Source organism: Myodes glareolus, chromosome 26 (assembly GCF_982192425.1).
Source record: "Myodes glareolus chromosome 26, mMyoGla1.1, whole genome shotgun sequence".
In the NCBI taxonomy this organism is placed as follows: domain Eukaryota; kingdom Metazoa; phylum Chordata; class Mammalia; order Rodentia; family Cricetidae; genus Myodes; species Myodes glareolus.
Genome location: NC_142051.1, coordinates 33,896,258 through 33,915,843, shown reverse-complemented (window position 1 = coordinate 33,915,843; position 19,586 = coordinate 33,896,258). Strand labels below are relative to the sequence as shown.

At 39.3% G+C, this 19,586-nt stretch overlaps 1 protein-coding gene across 5 annotated transcripts in view; it reads left to right on the top strand.

Moving 5' to 3' along the window:
- The window catches only part of Eea1 (early endosome antigen 1), a 147,349-nt gene that overhangs the window by 95,299 nt on the left and 32,464 nt on the right, over positions 1-19,586 (top strand). For all 5 annotated transcript variants that reach the window (XM_087902100.1, XM_087902099.1, XM_087902097.1 and 2 more), the window contains 6 exons: positions 584-739; positions 7,627-7,743; positions 11,306-11,644; positions 12,410-12,559; positions 13,474-13,593; positions 18,787-18,990. In XM_087902100.1, coding sequence (XP_087758226.1) covers positions 584-739; positions 7,627-7,743; positions 11,306-11,644; positions 12,410-12,559; positions 13,474-13,593; positions 18,787-18,990 — 1,086 coding nt within the window. The remainder of the gene's footprint in view (positions 1-583; positions 740-7,626; positions 7,744-11,305; positions 11,645-12,409; positions 12,560-13,473; positions 13,594-18,786; positions 18,991-19,586) is intronic.

The window sequence follows — 19,586 nt, the reverse complement described above, 5'->3', positions numbered from 1 at the left end:
ATATAAAATATTTGCCATATTTCTTCCATGACTGTATCTGTCATTGGTTTCATGACAGCGTCCATGGCTCAGTGCTTTTCTTGAGCTTTGCAACCTTGGACCTGTCTTTGGCATCTTTATATAGCACTCAGTAAACACATGGATGAATTATTTATTGCACCACAGGCAACCAGCTGGAAACCCTAAACAGGCTTATGTCTATCTTTCCTTCCTCATTTAAACTGTTGTGATAGCAGTGCAAAGGGTTGTCCCCATGGCCCCATGCTAGGCAGGAGCTCCACCAGCAGCAGCACGTTTTATTTTCATTGTCACCTTTAGTGGAGAGAAGAAATTATCATTTATCCAGTCACTGATTAATATGCACTTTGTGGAGGAAAGCAAACGTGGAATGGTAAGGATGCTTGTTCATTTGCTACAGTGCATCCTGATGGTTCTGTTAAATAGAATGGAAAGCGGGGCTGACTTACTGGCGGAAGGTATCATTGTTTGATATTTGGAGTCTAAAAGTTGTTCATAATGATTGTTTTTATTTTGATTTCTCTTTAGTGAATTATTCTAAAGTGTATATTGTATGGTTTCACAGCTTCAGAGACCTGGCATAGAAGATGTTGCTGTGCTAAAGAAAGAACTGGTCCAAGTCCAGACACTAATGGATAATATGACTTTGGAACGCGAGAGAGAATCGGAAAAACTCAAAGATGAATGCAAAAAGTTACAATCAGACTATGCTAATTCAGAGGTAATGAAAACACTCAGAGAGGAATGCTTACATAATAGATCACTATTTTGCCTAATAAATGATATATATGGTTAAATATTGGAGGCTAGTTGGTAACTGATGATTGACTTTATCTTAATTTAAACAAAATAGATGTCATTTCCTACAATTATAGTAGCAATATTGCTTTGGAAACGTATTTAGAAATAATTTCTTTTTTTTGTTTTTTGAACTGTTTGACATGTTATCTCTCCGTGTTGGCTAGACTCCTTCCAGCCTCCCAGGCTCAAGTCAGACTTCTGAGTTCACAGGAGTATACCATAGCCCCTGGGAAAAGATTTCTTTTTAAATAGTCTTATTTCTAGTTGATAGACATTGATTGGTATGGATGAAATAATCTCTACAGTGTTCTCACTGGGACTGGAGAGATACCTCAGCATCTAAAGCACACAGTGCTCTTGCAAAGGACCAGGATTTGGTTCCCAGCACCCACATGGTGACTCACGAATCTCTGTAACTTCACTTCTAGGGTCTCTGATGTTCTCTTCCTAACCTCTGAGGGGCATCTGGCACACATGTAGGCAAAACACTTATACACAGAAAATAAAAGTAAATAAATCTTTAAAAAATCTTCCAATGTAGCTGGGCAGTGATGGCGCACACCTTTAATCCCAGCACTCAGAAATCAGAGACAGGTGGATCTCTGAGTTCAGGTCAACCTGGTCTATAGAGAGAATTCCAGAGCAACCAGGTCCACACAGAGAAACTCTTCCAAAAAAAAAAAATCACAAAACCAAAAACAAAAAAAAGAATATTAGCAAAGAAAAGAAATCATTATTTATATTTGAGAGATATATGCAGGAACATGCTACAGCTTGATAATAGGAAATATTTCTGAATAATATTCATGAAAACTTATGAAAAATAATATTTATGTAAATTTAAGAGGTTTTTGTAAATTTGTACTTTTATTCATTTAGATTAAAATAATCTGGAAAGCAATGATGAGAGATACCCCAAGGTGAAAATGTTATAACTGAAATTAAACGATCTGGAGCAAAGAACTCTAGTGTCTCAGTCCTTTTCTCAAGTAAACAGGGATAATTGTAGGAACCAATGTGGTTATTTTCTAGGAAAAATGTGCCTGGGGTGAGAGGAGACTGGAACTGGGGGGGGGGGGGGGTGGCACATGGCTATGGCATATGCCTTAGTGCTAGAACGCAGGCACAGGCGGAGCCTGACTGTGAGGCCAGCCTAGTCTACATAGTGAGCTCCAGATCAGTCAGGGCTGTATAGCAAGATGCTGTCTGCATAAAAACAAAACTTAAAAAACAAGAGGAAAGTGACTTATAATTTAGTTCTTTGCACTCCACTTTGCTCAAGTTTTTACAGAAACTATGTCAGGCATTTTGAAATAAATTTAGAAAAGCATTTATTCTTTCTGATTAATTGAAGAAGTTATTTACTACTTAAACTGTATGTTCAGAGAATCAAGTTCACATTTAATCTACTTCGCTCACAGATACATAGTGGTGAGTAGGACGCCCAGCACACCAGATTCCTTAATAATTTTAAGAGTCAGACTGATACTGCTATCAGACATGGAAATTTTAGACACCACTAGATTCTGTATACGCCACTAAGTCATTTTGGGTACTGTGTTAGCTTTAAAACTATCTAATTTGATCCTGTAAAGTTATTCGAGCTGTTTTACATGTTAGGAACATGAGGTTCAATGAAGTGTAACTTGATTTTGGGACACATACCTAAAATAAAGAACCTCGGACTTCTCAAGTCCAGCCTTCCTCCTGTAGCCTCCTGTCTTCATTTTATCTCATAATCGCCTCATAGTGACTTTGTGCTGCTAATCTTTGTGTTTGCTTGGTTTTTGTTTTTATTTTGAGACAGGATCTTAACCTGGAACTTACTGTGTAGTCCTGACTGGCCTCAATCTCATGTGTGAGTCTCCCTGCCTCAGCCTCCCAAGATGGAATGAGAGTAAGCCACCTTGCCAGGCTTCTCGTGCTACTAATCTTGTCCTAATGTTTATTACTTCAGTGGTTTATCAAAGTTATATTGAATTACAGCTGAGAACATCTATCATTTATATGCACATGTGTTTGTTTTGCTTTGGTTTTTGTTTTTGTTTTGTTTTTTGTTTTTCTTTTCTTTTCTGAGAAAGGGTTTCTCTGTTTAATGGCTTTGGCTGTCCTGGAACTAGCTCTATAGGTCTGGCTGACCTCGAACTCACAGAGATCTGACAGCCTCTACCTCCTGAGTGCTGGGATTAAGGTTGTGCACCACTACTGCCGCCTAGCTAGCTGAAAATATTTTGAAGTTGTATCCAATACTGTTTCGATATGAAAACAATCAGTTTAATTATTTCATCTCATGTGTTTGTTTTTAACTTCATTTGCTTTTTTGTGTCTGCTTGCTATGAATATGTGACATGTTTTATTAAAATTCTGTTCTATTTATTCTCAGCTAAGTATTATACCAGGCTTTTTCTTTTAGGCACCAACCAGCTCCCAGTCATGACCCAGAGACTTAATTGTGAATGCTTGGCCTGACTTAGGCACATTTCTGGCTAGGTCTTGTAACTTAAATTAACCTGTTTCTCTTTATCTGCCTTTTGCTTTGAGGCTTTTTACCTTTTCTTACTCTCTTGTTTTCTCTGTCTGGCTAGCTGGTGGTGCCTGGCTCCTGACCTTGGTGGTGTTTTTTTGACTCTTTTCGGGCCCCGCCACTCATCTCCCAAATAAATCACACACAGAGGTTTATTCTTAGTTATAAATGCCTGGCCTTAGCTTGGCTTGTTTTTAGTCAGCTTTCTTTAACTTAAATTGTCCCATTTACCTTTCACCTCTGGCCCTTTTCCTTTTCTTCTGTATATTTTACTTTCGTTCTTACTCTGTGGCTGGCTGTGTGGCTGTGTAGCTGGGTGGCTGGCTGTGTAGCTGGGTGGCTGGCTGTGTAGCTGGGTGGCTGGCTGTGTGGCTGTGTAACTGGGTGGCTGGCCTGTAGCTGTGTAGCTGTGTAGCTGGGTGGCTGGCCTGTAGCTGTGTAGCTGGGTGGCTGGCTGTGTGGCTGTGTAGCTGGGTGGCTGGCCTGTGGCTGTGTAGCTGTGTGGCTGGCTGTGTGGCTGTGTAGCTGGGTGGCTGGCCTGTGGCTGTGTAGCTGGGTGGCTGGCCTGTAGCGTTCCCCTCTCTCTGTTCTCTCACTCTTTCCTCTTCTTGCTCCACTTTTCTCCTCCTTTTTATTCTCTCCACTGCCAGCCCCGCCTATCCTTTCTCCTGCCTCACTATTGTCTGTTCATCTCTTTATTAGGACCGTCAGGTGTTTTAGACAGCAATGTAACACAGCTTCACAGAGTTAAACAAATGCAGCGCAGACAAAAGCAACACATCTTACATTATTAAACAAATGCTCCACAGCATAAACAAAAACAACCACCTTAAAATAATATTCTACAACACCTGGGCGCATCCCTCGTTCTAGTCTCCTCCTCTTCCTCTCCTCTTCTCTTCTCCACTTTAGATCCTCCTCCTATTCATTCTCTCTCCCTGCCAACCCCGTCCGTCCTTTCTCTGTCCAGCTATTGGCATTCAGCTCTTTATCAGCTTTTTATAATTATACAAATCCATAAATGAAAGCAACACACCTTTACATTGTTAAAGTGATAATCTGCAGCAAAAAGTATAACACATCTTTGCCTAGTTAAAATAATATTCTATAACAAAATATGTGAATGAGCTATGGCATTTAAAAACTTACTAGAAAAAATACAGATGTGGTTACTTTGCTTAAGTCAGAATAAAGGCCCATTAAAAAGCCATTAAGGAAATTAGAAAGACGGAGATTTATCAAATATTTTAGACCTGGGATTGACTCTCTGTAATCTGAAATACATTATTATTATTATTGCATTATTATATATGCCTTTGGTTTATTTCTATTGAAACTACATACCTTATGAACACAATAAATTTTTGTCTATATGTTTATGAAAGTATATTTTTTCATTCTAAAGCATTTGAAGTACTTATAAATGGTTGGCTGTTTTATAGATTGGAGATAAAGGTTTAAGGATTTAAAATTATTCCTAAAAGCCTTCATTGAGGTCAATACCAAAGAAAGCTGCAATGATCTTAGATGTGGTGTGATATTTAATGGAAGTGATTTTTAAAGAATCTTATTTTATTCCAAATCATCCTACTTGAATCCTAATTTTACAAGCAAAAATGTTTCTCAGGTATTGAATAAGTGTGATTATAATCATATATAGCTATTTAATAGTACATTTTAATATTAAGTGTGCTACTCTGAGAGAGCATTTGTAAGTGTGTTTGACATTTTATTGTGTTCTCAGTGTGCACGTTTGTCAGTACTGCCTTCCATCTTTCATCCGTCATTTTGTTATTTTTTTCTGCTTTCTAATGGAGATGCTTAAATGTGAGGTAATGTGCTTTCAGAGACTTGTGAATTTTGGTGATATTCTCATCTGTCACTTCCTGTTGTCATTGTGATCTTAGAACTTCACAGACATGTTCATTTTGTTAATCAAAGAAGTTTTTCATTCTTTTAAAACGATTATTTCTTGATAGTAGTATTTAAGCAATAATTATAATTCTTTAGCACTAGCAGAATGTCTGGTCAAAATATTGTTCCTTAATTGTTTATAACATAAAGGTTCTACTAAAAATATTGTGTTAAGTTCAGTAACATAGTATGAAGGAAAATAAAAATTCTATTAGGGTCTCATATAATGTTGTAATAGAAATAAATATCTATTAACTCTTTCAGGGGATGATCACTCATTAGGGAATATATTCTGAATAAATACTAAGCAGCAGAAACAATTTTAGTTATTAGGAGTACACCACTGAGTCAAGTACCTGCTCTCATGAGGCTCATAGTCCTTTGTGGGAATCAAATAATGCATAGGAAAGCCAATCTAGATTTCTGTTAGATATTTATTCTGTGAAAGCCACCCAAGAGAAACGATTTCAGAGGACTCATACTTTAGCCCAGTTTTTGCTTTTTCGTTTGCTTCAGAATATCATGGCAGCTGGGGTCTATGGCAGCCAGGACGCACAGAGGGGTACCTGGGTTAAGATGCCGTGGTGACTTCCACGAGCCACACTTTACCTCTGAAGGTTCGCATCAACTCCTCCACATGATCAAATCATGAATTGACCAATGGATTAATCATTTCATTAGGGCAGAGTTCTCATGATCCGGTGACCTCTCAATGATTAGATGTGCTGGCTTAAACAAAGCTTAGCCACATGCACCTTCGAGATGTTTAGATGCTGTTTACAATCATACCACACCACAGTAGGAAGTGAAGCGAGAATACGTTCTATGAAGAAAGAAAAAGAAGGTGTGTGCTGTGGTAGAGCCAGGAATGACATGGGGCAGTTTTAGCAAGCATGGTTGAGGAAGATCTTGAGGCTTGAGTAAGAGTAGAGTGGTGGGGATCCACATGAAGTCTCGTGCAGGGGAAGCCAGGACCATGATTGCAGCGGGTGCTAAACTGCACCCCAGATGAGCAGGAAGGTCAGCACAGGCAGAGAAAGACCTTGGCATGACAACTGTGGTACTCTCTGCAGAGTATTTATGTCCTTTGAGTTTCTCTTTAATCATTATTCCCCTCCCCCCAAACCAGAGCAATGCACTATCATTTTAAAAGGTAGAAATGCCTGATATTGTGGACTAGGGGAGGGGAAAGCCTCATAGCATCCTCCTTCCCTCCGTTTCCTTACAGCTATGGTCTCCCTTTGGTATATACTCTTCCCACATGGTTTTTCTTAGTGATCACATTTAAACATTATGCTAAACCAAATGTGTTTTCTTAATTTATGGTTATTATAATAAGTCCAAGTGCTTAATCATCCAATATAGTCATTAGTGTGCTTAATTAACTTCTGAAATTTGAAACTATTGTTTTCTAAATGAAGATACAGCACCACTGAAAATACTTCAGAAAATAAGTTCTCTGAACTCTGGGTCCGTAGAAAGTAGTGGAAGGGTCTGAGCAGAGCTATGACTGCCTCAGCAAACCAGATCCCTCCAAAGTTATGTCTAGGAGCAAAAATTATGATTGCACATATTATAAAGTCTTTTCATCATAAAGAACACATGCAATGGAAATTACTAATTTTAAGTATATAAAAAGTAGAGCCAACAAGAAATATTAGGAATACAAACTTGACTTGTTAATATCACCTGTAGTAGCATTCTGATGTTTGAGCTTCTGTGTATTGCAGGTGTGGCTTTCCAAGATGTTTGCCCATCTGACTTTTTTTTTTTTTTGCTGTTTTTAAGTGATCATGATATATGAACAATAAACATTAATTGATTTGTTTTGAAAATGTTTAAATTCACTAAGATAGGTTTCTATTGTTACACTTGACTATAGGTCCTGGTAGCTTGTTTGGATAAATATACTCAATATAATCAGAAAGGTGATTCACCCAAATCAAAGCATATTGTATGTTTGAATATGCGTGTCTTAAAATGAAAGGAAAAGTTTTGCTGTGGAAGCTTGGAGAAATTCTAGATATAATTGTTTTTCCTTTTTAAATTTGGGAAGTTCAAAGTATAGATTTAAAACCATGAAATTAAAAATGCAATTTGATGTTAGTTCAGGCAGATAAAGATGCCAGCATTTCTCTTGAAATATTATTAAATAAATGAACTTATGCATCTTGGCTGTATTTGTAAAATGAATTTTAAAACGTTTTAGGTGAGAGTATTAATGGTATTAGAATCAAGCTTTATTAGAATAATGGTGTTAGAAAAGTTTCAAGTATTAGTACAATTTAACTGCACCAGCGAAAGAAAGCAGACTTCAGATCTTCATGCACCTCCATTTTGTTTGCATTAATTTTTATTTTACTTTTCAGGCTACAATAAACCAGCTAAGAACTGAACTTGCCAAAGGCCCCCAAGAAGTTGCAGTATATGTTCAGGAAATACAAAAACTTAAAGGTTCAATTAATGAATTAACACAAAAAAACCAGGTAAGAGTTTTAAAGTTGCATATAGTGGTGAATAGATTTAATCTTCATTGTTTTATTTATACCACAGGAAAAGCTCGCTCACGCTCTCTGTCTCTGTCTCTGTCTCTCTCTCTCTCTCTCTGTTAGTAATAAATGTTAAGTATATTCACAGGGTTGTACAAACCAGTGTTCAAGAACTCTTCAAATTGCAAAAGTGCATCTTATACCAAAAGCAGGACACTCTCCACTGTCCCGTTCCTGAGCTCCAGGCACCCACCATCTTCTTGTATTTCTGTGATGTTTACAATCCTGGGCCTATCTGAGTAGATTCATAAGTGTTTATGTTTTTGTAACTGACTTTGTGTAACATAATACCCTGTAGGATTCATCTGTGTACGATGTCTCTCTATGACTGCAGGTTAAGTGTGATGATATATTATACATTCATTCGTCTGTCAATAGATACTTGGGTTGCTTTCATCTTTCTGGTTATTATAAATAATATGATTTAGAACATGGATGTACAAATGTATTTATAACCCTGTCTTTATTCCTTTTGGCTATATATCCAGATATCAAGGTACTGGGTCATATGGTAATTCTATTACATATCTGTACTTACATACACACATTTATAAGGCTTATTAAAAACAGACCTTACAAATAAATAAAATATTATACATCAAAATCAACTAGACCCAAAGTTCATACAACTGAACAAACTACTGTACATTTAGAATAAGCATTCAGAACGTGAGCTGTGGAGCCTCATATTAAATTTTATATGTTTAATATCTAATATATTTTATCCATGACATAATTAGAACTAGAAAAATAGTTATCTTTATATCCCTTTTATAACTTGCATATATTGAATGTAGCCAATAATACGTGTGTGTGTGTGTGTGTATGTGTGTGTGCATGCGTGTGTATGCGCATGGGATGCAGTATAACATGAAGACAAGGAGAAAGGCTAAAGGTTAGAGGATGAGGATAGACTGAATTCAGATACATATGTATTTATGATAATGGGGATCAAATCCAGGTCCTCATGAGTGCAGTAGTAGATAAATATTTGACCATAGAGCTGTATCCTAGCCTTATTTTCTGCTTTTCTTTCCTTCCTTCCTTCCTTCCTTCCTTCCTTCCTTCCTTCCTTCCTTCCTTCCTTCCTTCCTTCCTTCCTTCCTTCCTCTTTTTTTGAGAACTACTATATTGATTTCAGTTGGCATTACACGTGTCCTTTTACATTCCCGTCTACAGTTCTCATGGTCTCACCACAGCCTCACCAACACTTGTTTAGGTTTTGCCCTTTTACTTTTTTTGCCTATGCTTTAGGTAACAAATGGAAGAGATTTACTGACAAATTCAATTTCATGATTTTTTTTGCCTCTATATTTCCTTTAAGATTTTTATCATCTTAGGTGTTATGTTTATGTCTTAGCTTTGGGATAATCCTGTGCACACATATGACAAAAGTCTGGTTTCATCCTGTTGCATGTGGGTACTCATTTGTCCTGATACCATGTATTGAAGACTCCTTTCCCTGCTGTGTGATCGTGAACCTCTTTAGTCATTTGATTACTGCCTTAGTCTGTTTTAGCTCCTATAACAGCACCATAAACCAAAGAACTTACAGTTAGCAGACATAGATTTCTCATTGTTATTTAGACTAGGACATCCAAATTTAGGACAAGATCTTGTATTTTGGTAGACTGTGTCTGATCCATAGGTGGTGCCTTCTTGCTGTGTCCTTGCATGAAAAGGAACGAGGGATCTTTTAGAGTCTTTTATTTTTTTCCTTTTTAATAAGGACACTAATCTCATTCATGAGGCTTTGGTCTAAACTCTAATAACCTCTCAAACGCAAAATCTCCTAATACCTTTGCCTTGGGGGCTTAGGATTTGAAAATGTGATTTGGAATCGTTGGGGATCCAAAGCTTGTGACCATAGCAGCCGTGTGTGGATGTATATTTCTGGGCGCTCTGCTCCCGTCATCCTTGTTTCTCTTTATGCCAGCATCACTGTGTGATTAGCTTTGTATTATGTTTTGGAATCAGGAAGTGTAAAACTGTCAGTTTTTTTTCTTACTATTTTATTTTTGAGGCAGGTTCTTGTTATGTGGCTGATGCTGTCCTAGAACATGCTACGTAGCCCAGGCTGGCCTCAAACTCATAATATTCTACATTCATCTCTCAAGTGCTAAAATTATAGGCATGTGCCATTGTACCAGGAATCTGTGTGTGTGTTTGTGTGTAGGTGTGTAGGTGTGTAGGTGTAGATGTGTGTGCCTTTGTAGGTATGTACTGAGGCCAGAGATTGGCATAGTTGTCTTCTTCAAATGTAGTCCACTTTTTTTGCGGGAGGCGGGGCGTGGCAGAGTTTCTCTGTGTAGCCCTGGCTGTCCTGGAATTCACCCTGCAGACCACACTGTGCTGAAACTCAGAGATTTGCCTGTGGTAGGATTAGAGGTGCATACCACCCATACTCAACTTTGCTGTACACCTTTTAAAAATACTTCATTTATGTATTTTGTAGTTAAGTACTTATTACAGATAGTTCATTTTAAATATTAATTTTTGGTTTTTGGAAGTTTTATGCATTCATGCCCTGTGTATTGATGATACCCATTATTATAAGTAGACACTGTGAAGGCAAATTTTTCTCTATCCTTTTCTTGTAAAGGTATAATGAAGAAACAATCTTTTAAAGAAATAACTATAAGAGGCCATCCTTTTGGCAATAGAGAAGGGTTTTTTACACATACTGTCTTATTTGTACAATAGTCTCTAAGATATGGAGGCTCAGGTTGTCCGTATTCCTGCACCATCCCTTCTTGCATGGTGTATAACAAGTGTCCAGTGTCCAATGGCAGATGAGGTAGTCCCTGTATGTTAAAACTTTGTTCTTAATTTACTTGTTTAAAAATATTTCATGTCCGTTGTAACAGCAGTACTGAGAACAGTCTTTGACTTCAAGTTGGTTGACCCAGATCTGTGATTGACGGTGGTGTTTTATGTTTGTTTTGTTGGTTCAAGTAAAATAAAGTACGAGGCCGAGAAATATTATCTTTAGAGCATTACTTTATAAACCCAGAGAGAAATTTGAATTTATTTTGGCTTGTAACTCTAAAAAAAAAAAAAAGGTCTTTATCAGAAGGGACAAAAAATGCAGCAGTGGATCAGACACTGGCAGGGCCCTCGGCCTGCTGTGCTGAAACTGCCCGCCCAGCAAGCGGCGGAGCCCAAGTCAGAGATTTCAGTTCCCTAGTATTCAGGATAACTTTTACTGAATGAAAAGTAGTTTCAACTTTTTAACTTAAGTAGGAACATTAACATGTTGCATCTCCCCCAAAGAATACAATATATATGTTTTCAGGTTACAATATTTTCTTGGTAATTTTTTTTTGTGTTGTATTAGTATATTTTAATCATGATGACTAGTAATAAAGTTATGTCATTATGTCATAATTCTTTCCTAAAGTATTTTCAGTTTTACACTGTAATATTGATTGCTGCAAAGATAGAGAAACTGGAACAGTGGAAAAGTATTAAAATGTAAATTTTTAAATTGCTCTTTCAGAACTTGACAGAGAAGCTGCTGAAGAAAGACGCGGACTACACTCTCTTAGAGGAGAAGCACAATGGAGAGTCGGCGAGCAGGAAGACCGCCCAGGCAGCCCTGCACCAGAAGGACCTGGACTGTCAGCAGCTGCAGGCAAGACTGGCTGCCTCTGAGGGCTCGCTGCAGAGGGTGCAGGCAGAGCTCAGTGAGAGGGCAGAGGCTGCTCAGAAGCTCAAAGAGGAGCTGCGGGAAGCGGAGAGCAAGCAGCAGCATCTTAAGGCGGAGTGTAAGCAGCTGCAGCAGCAGCGCGAGGAGAAGGAGCAGCAGGGGCTGCAGCTGCAAGGGGAGGTCAGCCAGGTAAGCCCCGCGCCAGCCGCGGCTCCTCAGGCTGTTTCTCGTCGAGTCTGATGGCCATGTGATAGTAATGTCTTCATGCTAGAAAAAACTGGCCTCCTCAACAGATTGGCTTTTACAACCTGTAGTGTTAGATCTATTTCATTTTAATTTTTCTTAAGGAAAAAAAAAAGGTACTATTCACATATAACATCATCGTGAAACATTAATTAATTAACAAAAATTGCTTAGATGGTTCCCAGTATGGGGATATAGTAGGGTTTTAGCTGTTACAGTCAGCTCAGATTGTTCACTGTTCTTTACTTAACAATTCTTGGAATGCTTGAGATGAAGCTTTATTGTTGTGCATGGGTGTTTTGCTGGCACATGCATGCCTGATACCTGCAGAGTCCAGAAGAGGGAGTCAAATCCCACAGACCTGGAGTTACAGACTGTTGTGAGCTGCTGCTGGGAATCACACCGGGTCCTCTGGATGAGCAGCCTGTGCTCTTAAACTGCAGAGCCATCTCTCCAGCTCGAGTTTTCTCTGCTTTTTAAGGGAAATTAAAATAGGCACAAAATATGCAATGCTTACAGTTTTATGTGATTTTATTATAATTTGTGATTAAAATTCAGGTGTAATTTGTTATTCTGTAGTATAAGGTGTGAAGGGATGTAAAATGAAAAGGTGGCCTGTGGTCAACTGCTGGAAAATACAGTGTAGTAAAGTAGGTGGCACTGTGTGCGTTTACACGTACATACACATGCATGCCTTCACTTGTTTTAAAGTTACATAGCCGACTTCTGGAGACGGAGCGCCAACTGGGGGAAGCGCACGGTAGACTGAAGGAACAGAGGCAGCTCTCGAGTGAAAAGCTGATGGATAAAGAACAGCAAGTGGCTGACCTACAGCTCAAGCTCTCTCGGTTAGAAGAGCAGGTAAGCTAGCACAGTGAATGAGTTGATACCAGGGTCTTCTTACACGGATGCGGCTTACACATAGTAACAGCTTTGTGTCAAGAGCTTTAACTATAATTGTTATTTGCCATTGAAACATTTCTTTCTCCCCAGTTAGAATATCCTACCTGTTCACCACATTTTAAATTTCCTATGTCTGATCGTTACTGTGTTCCACACAGTTCCCGATGGAAATACCCAGGTCCATCTTAGTTTTCATCAGGAGGCCTTCTTGGCCTGGTCCTCCCCAAGGCTGCAGTGCTCCTCATACCCAGGAAGCGCAACTTCCTAACGGACCAACACACAGCTGGTGCAGGTCATGAGCAGGGTGTAGACACTTAAGACTTGAGTTTTCATAATTAACCCTATAGGGCATGTAGCGTAGCTCAGTGGTACAACGTGCCTAGCTTGTATCAGGTCCTAAGTTCAAGTTCTAGTACCACAAACTAATGCCTCCAAGCCATCTCATCTGTTAATTCAGCTGTAGACTTTTGTTTTAGAGGCAATGTTTTAAATGTGGTAGCAGATTAGATTCTTTCCTAGTATGCCGTAAAGGTAACTATTAAAAGTAAAGGAAATGCAGACACTGTCATTTAGATTATCGATACACATAAATTGTATATTACTTGCTTTAACACATAGGGATGCAAAAATACAATGCTGAACTAATGCCAGTCTGGAGAAAGATTTGTTTTTAAGATGAGATTTAATGGGTAGAGGACGGCTTCTTAATCATGAAATTAAGATTCTATAAGTAACGAGAAACTGCGTTAAAGCTATTTCCCATATGGTTTGAATTAATTTTTTTTCCGATTTGAGAATTGACGTAATGCCAGCTATTTATGGGTGGTCACATTATGCCTCCAGTTCTCAACTAACAGTCCACATTTTCTAAGTTGAAGGAAAAGGTAACAAATTCCACCGAACTGCAGCATCAGTTAGAAAAATCAAAGCAGCAGCATCAAGAGCAGCAAGCTCTTCAGCAAAGCACCACAGCCAAACTCCGAGAAGCTCAGGTGAGTGTGCTGTAAGCCCGAGCTTTGTCAGCAAGTGTGGAAGAGATTGCCATTCTTTGTTGTGGTACAACTGCCTAATGCGAATGCTTGGCGATGAGTGCTTTCGATGGCTGCAGGGGATGGCCAGAAAATTGAAATTTATTGCAAGCACATTTGTTTTATATGATTCATAAAATATTGAAGCATTTATTAGATTTATCTATTAAATGACCTAGTTAGATATAAAGATGAGGAAATGGCTCAACTGGTAAAGTGCTGGCTGCACAAGCATGGAGCAGCTCATGACACTTAGGTCACAGCTTTGCTGTCCATGTGGAAAGCTGTGCATGGTAGCATGCAGTCACCCGTTCTCCCAGCGCTGAAGAGGTGGAGCATGCTGGCCTGCCAGTCATTAGTTAAGAGAGAGCCTGTCTCACAAACTGAAGTGGAGAAGAGTAGAGGAAGACACCCAGTGTTGGTTTCTGGCCTCCACGTGCATGTGTAAACACATGAACATGCATACTCATGCACATAGTATTTAGTACCTGTATAATATAATTAACATTGCCTGGACAATGAAATTATAGGTACAGAAAATATAATTGGTTGAGTTAAATTAGTATAGATTCTATCATTATATGGCCTAGAAGGTAAGAGAAGTTAGTTTTGTTATATAAAGGCAGGATCCATGTTTGAAGTGAATTTGCCTTTCATATTCAATTATTCCTCTTTCTGTCATTTATTGACTATTACTGGGTATGGTATAGTACTGGCTGTCAGGCCCTGCTCCGCACTGAACATGAAGAGACACAGTGCCCACCTTCTGGAAAGCACAGCCTCGTGGTGTGTACATAGGAATTTTGTGGTGTCTTTTGGGTACAGTAAGTCATTTCTGCAGTATGTAGTCTTTCCTTCTGACACAGGAGTCAGACACAGAGATAAAAATACTAGATTTATTTATCACTTCTTTTGTTCAATAAGTGAACATCATTATGTCTAGTCTCAGCCAAGGAACTAATTCTGTATCTATTTGTGACAGTAAGTAAAACACACAAAAATGTCTTCTGTCATGGAATGCTTACTGAGGGAGACAAGCAATAGGCATGGTGAATAGGCAAAGCTCAGTTATCTAAGTGCTGTCGTCGTGGACAAAAGGAAGGCCAAGCCAGGAAGCATGCATAGTGTTGGAAGTGTTGGGGTTGCTAGGGAGACTTCTGTGAGCCGAGAGGCCTGGAAAGGGAGGATGTGAGCCATGGCGGCACATCAGGGAGAAGAGCATCAGGTGTGCTAACAACTCCTGAGGGGGCGGTGAATCTCAGAAACAAGAGGAACTGGTGGGAGTGGTGTGAGTAGTATTAGTTAAAAGGGACACGATCACAGAGATTACATGGCTCAGAACATGTAGAACTTCACAGGTAATTATAAGGTCTTAATTTTATTTTTGTCTTTTTGAGAAAATGGAAGGCCCTAAGGAAAGGAATGCTATGATCCGGCTGGCTTCCCAGGACTTCTGTAGCTGCTGTGTTGTGAGGAGACTGAGGAGAGCATAGCAGAAGCGTAGAAATTAGCTGGGAGATTACTGTCATTCAGACAAGAAATGTGATTTGAGCTGGAGCAGAAACAGTACAGGTAGTGAAGAGGTCAGACTGCAGCTGCTTTGCTGATAGGCTGATGGAGAACCTAGAGAGAGAAGATAAGAATGGCTAAGGATTTTTGCCTGAGTACCAAACTAAATGAAAACTGAGGATTGTGTTGTATTTGTCAGCAGGAAGGTCTTTGGCCTTGGCAAGAGGAATTGGAATAGAGAAGACGGATGAGCACCAGATGGGAGATTCATGAGAGAGAAGAGAGAAACTAGATTATGTGACTGTGGGTTATTCTGGGACTTTACTGTATCGAGTGGGAGAGAAAGGGAGCATGAAAACTTTTGGAGAGGTCAACAGCTAAGAGGGCTTTCTATAGTTCCTCCAAATTAACTTATTCGTCTACGTGTATAGACCCCGCGAGAAATGGCAGCCGACTCTCTGAGGGAAGAACAAGGGTTTGGGTGAATATGCTCAGTTCCTCATTCCCTACTCGTAATATGGACGAAGAAAAGTCTCGTGGAAATGGGACAAGTCTGAAGAACTAAAAACAATAAATATAGTTCTAGTCTCTCATACATTTATAAAGTAATTATGGGAACATAGATGGGAGTTACCTGACCCAAACAGTCTGGAAAAGTTAACAGGAGACTTCTTAGAAATGGCAGCCTGAGTCACTGAGTCTTATTTCTGGGGTAGGTGTAGAGATGATGATAGAAGTAGATCCCAGGTAAAAGTTGCGTGGACACGGGGCAGGAGAGGTGGCTCAGTGGTTAAGAGCACTGGCTGCTCTTTCAGAGGACCAGCGTTCAATTCCCATACCCAGATGGCAGCTCACAACTGCCTGTAAATCCAGTTGCAGGGGATCCAACAACCTCATACAGACATGTATGTGAGCAAAACACTATTGTACATAAAATAAAAATAATTACTTTAAAATTGCATGATCAAGGATACTGAAGCTAGTATGAATTAAACTGTTAGACTTTGCTGGAGCTTAAAGTCTAAGAAATATAATGTAGATGAGTAGAGATACCTATTAGATAAACTTTTAAAATAAACTGAGAATCTTGCTTAGATAATTTTAATAAAGTGATAGAAATGAATATGATATATAACTGGTAAGTAAGTGATAGATGTGTGAGAGCCAGGAAAATAAATATAAATTATGTTTGAAACTTAAATGCAAATTATATGAAGAGTGGTAGAAACTAGAGGGAAACTTGGTTCAAGGAGAATTTTGAGAAATGAAAAAATCTGACTAGGTTTCTTGTTCCTGACGGAGACTGAGAGATTTCGTGGGAAAAGAAGTGATGAGGGGAATTAGGTGATAAGAAGCTGTGGTCCCGCACACAGTGGGGATAGATGTGGGCAAATCCACTGACGCTGAAAGGAAGGGAGGAAATAAGGGCACATTCAGGGAAAGGAGGTAAATATCAGCCATCTACAGACACAGTGCAAAAGGAACGAATGTAAAATCAAGGTAGATCATCTCCGGAAAGTCCTATGTGTCAGGGTATAATCGTAGATAGAATAGCTGTGTCAGGCAAATAGGGGCTGAGAGTTTGGGGAAGTGTTGAAGCTCAAGGAGTTATAGAGAATGTTGAGGTGAGGGTCTTATTCCAGTAAAAACACGACTGGAAAGATGATTCTAACTGTTTAATGGAGATTGGTTCTTTAGTGATACAAATCTGTGGAGATTTGTGGTTTTATTCTAGAAATGTTCAGAAGTTCAGGAGTGAAGAAACAGGTCGGTACTGGTCTAGTTGGTAATTTGCGGGGTGGTTGCCTGGGGTATTCTGAGGTGGCAGGAAATGAAGGATGTGACTGCAATAATAGTCTGCTTTCATGTATGAGTTTTAGACTGAAAAGTGAGGCTACAGGGAATCATCTAGAAGGAAACTGAAGTGATTGGTGTCAGAGATGAGGTCATGGAATGGGAAGATATGAAGTTGTGGTCAGAGTAAGACAGCCATACATTTTAGCTTTCATAATTTCAGGCTATTACAAAATTTTGTATGTGGGTGATTGCAATATAGAGTGAGTTCAGCCCAGGAATGAAGGCGATGTGGGTGTTGAGGCTGTGCTCTTAATTCTGTGTGCATTTTATATTTTGTAGAAAATTGGCAGAAATTGAGATTAAGACAATGACTAAATCTGGTCTGAGTTCTTCAGTGAATCAGGTAGGGATTTGCAGATACCAGTAGAGGGTAGAATAAAGAATAAAGAATAGCATGCTTCCACACCAGCTCAGGGCTTTTAGAAGCAGGGATGGCCGGGGAAGGTCAGCCTCCTATCCTGCTGGTAGAACCGCCTGACCACATAGAGGCTCCGGAGATGGGGTGATGGAGTCTGCACCGTGAAAACCATATCTCAATGCTGAATGGAAGCAGTGACTTGTGCAGAGAGCTCTGCCCTGGAACTCGGATTCCAGAAGAGTAGTAAAATGGGAGGCAGTTCTGGGTGGCGGGACTGGGAGCTGAGAGCAAGGAGGCAGTGTGGCTTTTCATGACCGAAGCTTAGAGGAATGAAAAGCACACTTGAAAGTGTGACTGAATTTTCAATGTTTCAACACTAACAGAAATCATTAGACGTGCTGGGCATCTACTTGTCACTAACACGCATGCACTACTGTAAAGCTCTGGGCAACAACTGCTTGACTGTTAAAAATAGGAAGGCAGAGCCAAAGGCATTGGGGTCACAGAACTTGAGAAAGTGGATATTGTAGATGTGATCCATTACAGGATGCTCTGTGTAATATTTAGGAAGAAGAGGGCTTTGCTTTAGGAAGAAGGTCCTGTTGGGTATAGAAGTGAGCCTGCATACTTGTCCATATGTGAGAGTGCAGTGATCTTTTTTTTTGAGGGATGTGGTGGCTGAAAATAGGGTTTCTCACCCTGTAGACCAGGCTGGCCTCAAGCTCAGAGATCCACCTGCCTCTGCCTCCCGAGTGGTGGGATTTAAGTTGTGCGCCACCACCGCCGTATCCAGCGCAGTGGTCGTTTTTCATTTAGTGTTTATTTTATAGCATCTATGTCATATCTGAGATGTATATCAATGAATAATAAAGTCAAGATGCTCATTTGTGTCACGTGTGTTCTAATGGGATGTGGAAGGGGGTAAATAAACATGAGAGAAATAAACTATATAAGTTAGAGGTTAAGTGCAAAGCAGTGGAAAAACCAGTATATAGAGTATTGGAAATGTATTCAGGGCAGCCTTCAGCTAGACAATTGAGCAGACGTTGAAGAGGAGAGAGAGAATCATTTGGCTGTTAGGGAAGCATTGCAGGCAATAAGGTTGCTAGTTTATCGGCTCTGAGGTAGGGGTGTGCTTGGTGCAGGCACTGAGTAAGTTCTATGTGTCTGGAGAAGATCCGATGCATAGGAAGTAAGGTCAGAGGACTAGGGAAAGAGTTATGTAAGCTTTTCTGTTAAATTCATGCTTGTAAATAATGTAGAGTTGTGTTATTAAATATGTGGTTTTAATTAATTTACCAAAATAAAATGTAATAGTTTTTAAGATGTAGGATCAGTACTTTGGATGATTAAAATTAGTATCAATCTTTTAATGTTTCAGGAATAACTTTTAAAATTTTCCATCTTTAAAATAGTAGTTTAATTCTTTACAGAATGATTTGGAACAAGTGTTACGTCAGATTGGTGATAAGGACCAAAAGATCCAGAACCTTGAAGCTTTACTGCAGAAGAGTAAAGAAAATATTTCCCTGCTGGAAAAGGAAAGAGAGGATCTTTATGCAAAAATCCAAGCTGGCGAAGGAGAGACTGCCGTTCTTAAGCAGTTGCAAGAGAAAAACCACACGCTGCAACAGCAGGTGCGTGTGCAAGCTGCTAACGTGGGTCCAAGCTTTGCTCAGAGCCCCGTGAATTATATTGAATGTTTTATAAAAACAGTTCATGATCCTGGCTTTTCTTGTTTTAAAATGTTATTTTTTATACCATCATATTTGACATCAAGGTAGGTCACTGTGTACTGAAGGCTACTACCATGTTCTAACAACAGATGTCCCAGGAGGTGATCTGTTACCTGTGTGACAGCAGCTAAACCTCTAGGTCTCTGGGAGAGTGGAGATGTGACTGATGGGACATATGTGTCTTCGACCTTTGTGATGCTTCAAAAAGAAATGAGCAACAAATGAATAAGTTAAATGTAGTAATCAAATGTTAGCTATTACTGAGTATTGCATAATATTTCAAACTCAACAGTTCTTTATATTTTGATAATGTATTTGTCTTTAGATAATATATAGCTTCATAGTAATTTTAATAAATTATTACTCTAAAATTTATATGCACTTTAGAAATGTACAAACATTTTAACTGAGGCTGGGTGCAGTAGTGCACACCTTTAATCCCAGTACTCAGGAGGCAGAGGCAGGTACAGGCAGATCTGTGAGTTGGAGGCCAGCCT